This window comes from Emiliania huxleyi, assembly GCF_000372725.1.
Source record: "Emiliania huxleyi CCMP1516 chromosome Unknown EMIHUscaffold_145, whole genome shotgun sequence".
NCBI classification, from domain to species: Eukaryota; Haptophyta; order Isochrysidales; family Noelaerhabdaceae; genus Emiliania; species Emiliania huxleyi.
In genome coordinates, this window is record NW_005201144.1 from 266457 (window position 1) to 276088 (window position 9632).

Genomic DNA, 9632 nt, shown 5'->3' on the forward strand with positions numbered 1-9632 from the left:
CCCGACGAATCGCGTAGCTAGCGTGTCTATCTCGAGGCGAAGCGTGTGTGGGTTATCTCTGGCAACCCCGTATCGACACTGGACAACCGGTCGCTTAGCCAGCAGATGACGTCCACCCATGACAATTTGGGCCTGATGGACAGCATGGGCGGCCGCGGCCCGCCCCTGCCAGAGGAAGAACACTCTGAGCAAGGATAGGAAGCCCAATGCTGTCATGGTCGTCAGCGCGGGCGGAGTGTCTGCCTCGGCGCACGACCCGCGGGGCACGTGCGCGCCTCGAGAAGCTCCGCCGCCCCGCCCGGCGCTGCCCACCCGCCTTCGGTGGCACCCGCCGATGCGCAGGAGGGCCCGGCGCACAACCCCTGGTCAACTCAGGGTCCACAGCACACCCCGTACACACACGCACACGCACAATGGCATCGTGCGCTGGGTCCCACGCCTCGGAGCTCTACAGCCTACTAAGTTGGGGAGAATTTTACAACAAGAGAAGCGCTCGAATGACGCTCCTTCATTTCGCCGCCCTCGTCCGCCGAGACCTGTGCGTTCCTCCGACCATCGGGACCGGCCGATGGCACACGCATGGGCCTCGAGCAGCGTCGGCAGATCACTCGCGCTGACCTGTTGAGATCACACGTACATGACCTCTTTCGAGAGGGCCATCGCGAGCTGGACCATCGCCAGGAAGATGCCGCCGCCCATGACGACGCCAATCACCGCCTTGACGGACAGGAATGCGAACGTGCCGGCCGTCTTGGGCAGCGCGGAATCCTCGAGCAGAGGCTTGGCGAACACCGCCGTGCCGCCGTGCAGCGCGACGAGCACGAGGGCGCCGTACATCATGCCGTCTAGCACCTTGTTGCACTCGGTGGTGCCCATGATGGCCTCGGTGACGTTGTGGGTGTCGAAGGTGTAGATGCAGATGTAGATGATCGCGCCAAGCCCGAAGAAGCGCCGGCCCAGAAACGCGAGGGAGAGCCCGTTGAACGGGGCCTGCTTGCGCGCTTCGGCGAGGTCGGCCTTGAACGCGGCGTCGTCGAACGAGCGGCCGTGCACGAAGAGGTAGAGAAAGAACTGATCGATCTTGAGGATGGAGGCGAAGGTGAGGAACGCAACGGTGTCGAACTTCCCGCAAGGAACGCGGCCGTCGTCATGGCGAGAACGGGCGGGAGCACGCAGTTGCGGATGCACGTCACAAATATATACGCGAGCTTGCCGTACGAGGCGCGCCAGCCGAGCGCGGCCTCGTTCTTCTTCACCCGGTAGTTGAACATGAGCTCCTCGTTGGCCGTCTGATCCATTTGTTTAAGGATTGACTGGGGAAAGATGAAGAGATACACGAGCCCGACGATAAAGGCCGCGATGGTGACGCGCCGGTCGTTGAGCGCATCGCACGAGTCGGGGTCGTCGTTGGCGCACTGTATCGCAGCCGAGGCGGCCAGGGCTGCGCTCAGCGGATCGCCGTTCATGTGCTCCCCTTCTCGCGAGTATTTGCAGTCGAGGCAAAGGCCGCCGACGGTGTGCGACGCCCGGTCAGCCACCTCGCAGAACATGCCGATCTGGCAGTCGCCGTGGCCCTTGTATGACGTGCAGACCGGCATGGTGATCTCGGTGGTCAAACAGCACATGATGAAGACCTCGAGCAGGCCCATGACCACCGAGACCCACGGCGCATACATGGCCATCATTGGCGACACACCCGGCTCGGTGGCGAACCACATCGACCACGAATGCAGGCCCCTGAACCAGGGCGCCGGCCACGGGCCGACCGGCCACTCGGCGCGCAAGGCCGAGTCGGGCGTCTTGGTGATCTTCTCAAAATAGTCGAGCGGCTTGACCTCTACGGCAACGCCCGTGTGCGATTTGGTCTCGGCCATGGCCCCGGGCATGGCCCTGGGGCGCTGGGCGAAGGGTGTCGGCGCGAGTACACAGTGTTTTCAAGCAACCGCCTTCTGCACGTGATTTTTTTACGGCGTGTGAACAGGTTTCTCGAGGTTCTCGAGGTGGATATCCTTTTTATTCACATTAACGCAGACCTCGGGCCCGAAATCGCCAGAGGTTTATTCACAAGATGTCTCCCCGTAGGACCGAGTGACTTCGAGAAGTCACTCTTCAAAGCTTGTGTCATTTTTTTCTCTCTCTTGTGAACAACTTGGTATTGCTAAAAATCTCTCTCTCTCTCTCTTGTGTCATCGCGTAGCGGTGCGGAGGCAGCGCCGTATATACATTAGGCTGCACACATGTTTCCTCGCTCACCCCGTCTCGTTTCCTTTCCGTGTTTCTCTACAGCACCCTCTCGTTTCCTCTCTAGTTTCCCGAGGTGCGAGGAAACTCCGTGGAAATCAGCTGGTTTGGGCCCAAAATCACTGACAGCCGAATCGGCAAACGACCCTGTTCAGCGGGTTCGAGCGTCACACGTTGGCCGCCGAGGCGGGGGGAGAGTGCCCGGCGCGGCTTGCAGCGCTCTCCCTCTGGGTGGTGGTGACCGTGGTGGCCGGCACCCTCTCCAACTCTCGGAATTTTAGACCATAAACCTAACCCTTCCCCTAGACTCTTTTGGTGGGTGTAACCCTAACGCATGCTGAGACCTAGATAGAGAATGAAGGACCATAAACCTATGCAGCATGACTGCAAGGCAGATGCTAACTAAAAGCTCGCGGCGCAGCTACGATGCAAAGGCCGGCCCTGACCCTATGCCTTGGTCACTCAGATTTACTAGGATTCACTTGATTTCAGCGTTATCGTTGAGGAACTGAGGGCCAAAATAAGATGAGCCGGGGTCTCCGGGGTCTCCATGCCCTCTCCACCCTCTCCACCCTCTCCACCCCTTCTTCAAGCCCTCCACCCTCTCCACGCTCTCCACGCTCTCCACGCTCTCCAACACTCTCTATATAACCACCCCAATCTCGCCTACGCTCCCAAGGTCTCTCGGTCTCCAGACATGGCTGTCTTTGACACGCAGACATCACGATCAGCATCACACGCCCAAAGTCAATACGAGGAGTAGATCTCTTACTACGTAGTAAAGGCCCTCGTCGGCTTCGAGAGTGCGCGCGGAGCGAGTGAGTTTGTGATCGCGCTCACCGCCGCAATGCTGGCCGCGTCGCTGCTCGTCGTCCTCTTCAAGACTATCAGCGCCGTCCGCATGCCCACCATCCGCCTCTCCTCCTCCGGCCGCCATCCGGTCCTCGAGCTGTCCCCCGAGTGCCACTTCCACGGCTTCATCTCGCACTGCTGGGGGACCGGCCAGGACCAGACCCACACCGTCGTGCGGCAGCTCCAGCTTCTTCTCCCCGGCGTCCGGATCTGGCTCGACGTCGACAATCTCGAGGACGTGGGCAGGCTCGAGGAGTCGGTCAGAGACGCGACGACCTTCCTCGTCTTCCTCAGCGCGGGATACTTCAAGAGCTTCAACTGTCGCCGCGAGCTGTACGCTGCGCTAGGCTCGAACCGGCCCTTCATCCCGATCCAGGAGGCTGACGTCGACAAGGGCGGCGCCTCGATCGAGGCGCTGAAGGCAGAGTGCCGCGAGCACTGCGTCGAGACCGCCCCGCCGGCCTACCCCTCCTACAGCGGGCCAGGCGAGATGCTCGCGCGCGTGTTTGAGGCGACGATGCCGATTGTGTGGGTGCGGGTGAACGCTTTTCAGCTCGAGTCGCTCAAGGCTGTCGCGCTGCGCATGTTGCTGCACTCTCCTTACTACGCGAGCCGCCCGGCCGAGCTCGCTGGAGGAGTGATGGTCCCTCGCCAGCCGGGGCCCTGTGCCTTCAGCGGCCCCGTCACCATCCTCGTGTGCCGCGACAACGAGGGCGCCGTCGGCATTGCAAGTGACCTCAGGACGGCGGCGAGGGAGGGGCGCGGTTCTACCGCCAGCGCCGAGGCGGTCGCGATCCGCGATGCGGAGGAGGCGCTCGAGGGAGTCAACGCGGCCCCGCTCTCCGGGCACGTAGTATTTCTGCTCTACCTGAACGATAAGACCTTCCTGGACGCCGGCGGCGCCGTCGCGCGCCTCGTGCAAGCGGCGATGGACCGGCGCATCGCGATCGCCATGGTCCACGAGCAGGACCCTAGCTTCGGCGGCGTTCCGTTCCGCAACTTTTTCCAGCAGACGCCGCAGGTGCTGCTGCAGCCGCCGTACAAGCTCTTCGACACGGTGGCGGTGCCGCTCTACCCGGCTCCGGAGCACCGCACCGTGAGCCGCCGCCTCGTTCTGAGCAGCATGGGAGCGGTGCCGTGCGACGCGGGGCCGCTCCAGCGGCGGTGGGAGCTCCTCCGCCGCCGCATAGCGGTGGCGCGCCTCGTGCGGCGGCGCCCCGCCGAGCCGCGCCAGCAGCCTGTAGTGCAGCCGTAGGACGTGTTTGCCTCGCGCGCCCGAGCGTGCGCGCGCCGCGCCGGGATGTAGGTGGCGCCGATGTCCCTGTGCGCACGTTAGTTGCCCTGCCCCAGACTTTCGAAAGTTGCGGTGGCCCGGCGAAAGGCCAAATTCGACGAAAGTTGGTATACGTGGCTGGGTTCACAGCGAAGGAGGAAAACGAAGGGAACACTTGACGGTCGCGGCCTTCCGACTCGCGCCTCCGCCTCACTGGCACTATTGTAGCCCTAGCCGGTGCGCGTGCAGAGTTTAAGGTCCGGAGTGAAAATTCGAACGCGTTCTCTCACGGTGACCAAAAAATGTCCACCTCAGAGGCACCTCCGGAGGCAGGCCGCCGCACGCCGGCGACACAGCTCCAGCTGTCGAACTGACCCGCAGCTCCTCTCATAGCGGGAACTGTGACAAAAGTTGACTGAGGCGGTTGTCAGGAATCATCATACGGATCACAAGGTGGCTCTCTCATGACGGGAGACCGCCCGACCACTCCTGGGTGGCACTGCCACCGGTGTCCCTCGACGTCCTGTCGACAGCGTGCCGACAGCGACACAGACCATGTGGGACGCGTCGAGTATCGACCTCTACTGCTTACCCAGCCTTCGAGTGTATCCTGGCTGTGGTCCCACACCCACTGGTGTCCATCTCAGAGACCGCAGGAGGTCATGAGGGTCGATGGGAGTGCCAACCCCACAATGCCTAAAAACCCAGCCCAGTACGCAGTAGTTGCGGGCGGGGCTCGAGCCTCGGGCTACTATTCACGCTACCAGCGCTTGGCCACATTGGCCCTGTGAGGTCGGATCCTTCTCCTCTGTTGATGGTAACACTTGTCTACTCGCTGGAGCCGAGCAGGAGGGCCCGGCGCCTAACCCCTCTGGTCAACTCACCCTCTCCACACGCGCCCCGTACGGTAAAGGCTACTGCCGCCGCCCCTCTCGACGCCGCTCCCCTCGCCGCCGGTAGCGACCGCGCCGCCGACGTCGGTCGCGCTGGACGGCAGCGCGTCCCCAGCCCCGCCGTCGCTCTTCTCGCCGTCGCTCGCCTCACCGCTGGTATTAGGGGCCGCGCTGCCGGTGCCGAGCGTCACCTGCCTCCACGTCTCTTCCTCTAAGGAGAGGAGAGGCTCGGCGTCCGGATAGCCGTCGTACTCGACCGCATCCACACGAGCCGGCCGCCCGAACCCTCCTCCCGCCACGTGATGGTGGCCGACCACCACCCTGCTCGCCGAGGATCTCGACGTGCGTGCCTGTCTCAACGACAGCGTGCCCGGCCAGCCTCGCCGGCGCGTCCAAGCGCAGCCGCTCCGCCGCGCCTCCTGCGTCTCGGCGGTCCACCAACGACGCCGTCGCTGTCCTCGCCGACGTGACCGTGATCCGGAGGCGCCCACCCACGCCATTGGATGCAGCCGAGATGCAAAATCCAGAATTACCCCCCTCTTGGACGCGTCCACCCTCCGTCCAATCGAGCCGTCCCCTCTTTTACATACATAAACATATGGGCAGTAGATGTCTGGGTATCCATGCGATTAACAACAGCCTATCTACAGCTAATGGCCATCACCAAGCTGCTGCCACACACACGACCTCGGTGTAAGGTACCCTCCACAAACAAACAAACACAAGGCAGCCTGTCCCTCACAGTGTCCACAACGCCGGTGGGGTCCCCTCGGATGAGGGGGCTGGGGCGGCACAACCGTCTTGCCCATTGCCCTCGACGACTGGCAGAGCCGGAGCCAACCGCACCAACCACAGCCCGACCAGTAGCCAGGAAACTACCCCGCTGGGCGGGGGCCTGGTTGGGTTGTGCGAGGTGCGGCCCTCTCGGAGCCACAAATTGTACAAGTCCATTGACTCCGAGCGCATCTTCTACCCGTCCGACGACTCGCTCCTGCCGGGACCCTGGTCGACAGGTACCGAAGGCGGTCGAGCACCAGGACGAGGAGGCGCCGTTCTGGCGTCGCCCGTCCCCAACAACTCTGACATCGACATCTTCGTTGGCGGCACGCCTGCAAACGAGACCATCGTCAGCCTCTTCTCGCGCGACGCCTCGTCGGCGGGCGGCCTCTGGGACCTCTCCGACCCGCTCGGACTGGTGCTGGCAAAGCTCCCGGGAGATCTCCTACTCGCCGGCCTCATGGCGGTTTACACCAAAAACGGCATTTTCGCTTCCCTGTTCATCTTACACAGCGTCTCCGCCGCGCCCAAACCTTGGTACTATGCGCTCTACGTTCCAGGGTCTGGTTGGGGCGTCTTTTCCACGTGGGACCTCTGTGCAGCGCACGGCGCCATCGGGGGCTCGAGGGCGCGCCACAAGAAGTACCGCGACATCCAAGAGGCGCTCGCCCACGTTGGGGGCCTCACGCTACTCTGCGAGCATCCACCGTCGCCGCGGCTCCGCCGGCCGCACCGGCGGAGTCGATGCCGAGCGCCGACGCTGCCACCGCTACCGCCGCCGCCTCCTCCGAGGCGTCTCCGCCGCCGCCGCCAGACGAGTCTAGTGCAAGCATCTAGCACCGACGAGCCGGTGGGCGGCACTGGAGCCGGAGGGATCGGGCGGCCAGCAGTAAGCTCTACCGTGCAGCTCTCGACATACGGCGCGATGAGCGGTGCTGCCTCGAAGGCGTACACCATCCACGGTCCACTCCGAGCCGCAGCTTCCTCGAGTTGCGTGTGCAGCTGGAGCGTGTTGCACCACGACGCACCGAGGTCGACGTATACGTTGCGCGGGCCACAGCCCGCGAGGGTGTGCGAGTAGGCGAGCGGCGCGAGCGGAAGCATGCTGCCGGGTCCCCCCCGCAACGCGCGATACGCCGGGCGAGCGGCGTCCCAACTTGGCCCCGCCAAAGCGCCCGCCGCAGCCTTGCCCGGGTCGATTTGTGTTTCTTTCTTTTCTTTGCGAGAGGGGTTGTAATTTAGGGATTGTATTGTGTAAAATTCTTTTCTTCGGAGCTAAGTGCCTCGCCGTCCTCGCGGGAGTCGCTTAGGCAGCTCCCGTGGTGTACCTGTGTTAGTGCCAGTGCGCGCAAGTCCCGTGCCCAGTGTCGTGCGAGTTTTCTGGTAAAATTCTTTTCTTCGCCAGTCCGCGCCAGTCCGCGCCCTTGTCGTGCCAGTGTGCTGTGAGAGAGGCTGTATGTATGTAGGAAGGTGAAGAACAGCCAGGCTCGGACTGGACACCAACGCGGTATGGGTGGACGCTGTGGACAGATGATGACGACACGCACGAGCGACACACAGACACAAACAAGCTCACAAGACACACAGCCAGCTGGCTGCCACACACCCTGAGTTGGCGTACCCGAGTACACATAACTCAGGTCCACATTCTTCCTGTCGCCCCCCCCCTGAGGGAGGGTGTAGAGGATGTAGAGTGTAGAGCGCTGTAGAGCTGTAGAGATGTAGAGCGCTGTAGAGCTGTAGAGCTCTACATCCGGCGCGTGACGATGCGCCTCCGTTGTAGAGCGATGTAGAGGCGCTCTACAACGTGAAATCTCTACAACAAACTCTACATCATAAGGCAGGGCGAACGGCACGATACGAAAAGGCAGGGCGAGGCGGATGGAGAAAGAAGTGCCGAGGAGGCCATGGTGGAGGGGAGGGACGGGAGGACGAAAGAAGGGCGAGGAGGACGAGCGGCCCGCACAGGTCGCGAGCAGACAGCGCCTGCTGGCCATTTCGAGACATTCGCAAAGAACGCTAGCTACATGGGAGGGCTTCGTGAAGGATGGATTGAAAAACATTCGAACAAAGAAGAGGCGACGGGAGGAACCGGCAGAGGATGCAGTGACGTGACACACACACACACACACACACACACACACACACACACACACACACACACACACACACACACACACACACACACACACACACACACACACACACACACACACACACACCCCACACACACACACACACACACACACACACACACACACACCGCTCACCCACGCGCACCGGGCCTTGCACTTTGAATGCCGTGGGGCTCCTGTCGTTAGACGTGGAGACGCGAGGGTTGCCCCCCCTTGCCCCACCACCTCGTGTGTGTGGAGAAGTTTACCTTACCTTACCTTACCTTACATCATAAGCGGCGAACGAGGCACGGTCGCTCTCCGACATGAGGCGCGTTGCACTTGCCAGTGCTGCCCTGGCCTTCTGTCTGCCCGCCCAATGGGTGGCAGGTGCCTCTGCTGCTATGGCATGCCTCACGGCTGCGACTGGCCGGCGCCTCGGCGCGTCAGCTCGGCTCGGCGTAGCGATAGTGGCCAGCGCAACTCGCCTGGACTCAACGCTCAGCCAGGAGCTCCCGCACGCGCTGGCGCGTCATGGCTCATGCAACGCTCAACAATGATCGCCTCGCCTCGCGCAAATGCGACCGTCCTCGCAGCCGACAGTCCACCGCCTGCTAAAGAAGCACAGCGACGAATGCGGCACCGGCGACGCATGGCAGGCTGGTCATGACGCAGTTATAGGGTGTTGTGTGCCGTCAGAGTGACTCTCTGTGTGTCAGGGATAGTCAGGGCTGTCCATCAGAGCTCCAGTAAGCTCGGAGACACCCCATTAGCGCGGCTCGACCTCTTTGAGTCACTGCCTTCCCGCGGTTTTGCTGTAGAGCCTCTACAACAAACTCTACAGCAAAATCGCGCTCTACATCGCTCTACAACGGAGGCGCATCGTCACGCGGCGGATGTAGAGCTCTACAGCTCTACAGCGCTCTACAGCTCTACAGCTCTACAGCGCTCTACACTCTACATCCTCTACACCCTCCCTCAGGCCCCCCCCCAGCACTCCAAGGTGCCAAGAGAACAAACAAGGGCACAACAACACAACAGGCGGACAGGAAGTAACATGTGAGACTTGAGCAGGCTTGCTCCGCCTCTAGCAATCTCACCGCTAGCCGCAAGGCATGGGCGAGACCGTGTGTGGGGTCATGTGAGGTGTAGGAGGGTATGAAGCGAACCAGTTTAGACCAGTTTAGACCACTGCTAAACACGAACCAGATTAGTCCTGTTTACGATAAACTGGGTCTAAACCTGGTATGCCCTAATGCCCTCCTACACCTCACATGACCCCACACACGGTCTCGCCCATGCCTTGCGGCTAGCGGTGAGATTGCTAGAGGCGGAGCAAGCCTGCTCAAGTCTCACATGTTACTTCCTGTCCGCCTGTTGTGTTGTTGTGCCCTTGTTTGTTCTCTTGGCACCTTGGAGTGCTGGGGGGGGGCCTGAGGGAGGGTGTAGAGGATGTAGAGTGTAGAGCGCTGTAGAGCTGTA

The 9632-nt window shown here is 62.0% G+C and overlaps 1 protein-coding gene across 1 annotated transcript; it reads right to left on the reverse strand.

Annotated features, from left to right (window-relative positions):
* Nucleotides 1-627: 627 nt before the first annotated feature.
* On the reverse strand, nucleotides 628-1886 carry EMIHUDRAFT_228319 (hypothetical protein; the record flags this gene model as incomplete). Its single annotated transcript, XM_005787150.1, has 2 exons — nucleotides 628-1122; nucleotides 1194-1886. The coding sequence occupies 2 exons, from the start codon at nucleotides 1884-1886 to the stop codon at nucleotides 628-630; spliced, it is 1188 nt and encodes a 395-aa protein (XP_005787207.1).
* Nucleotides 1887-9632: the final 7746 nt, after the last annotated feature.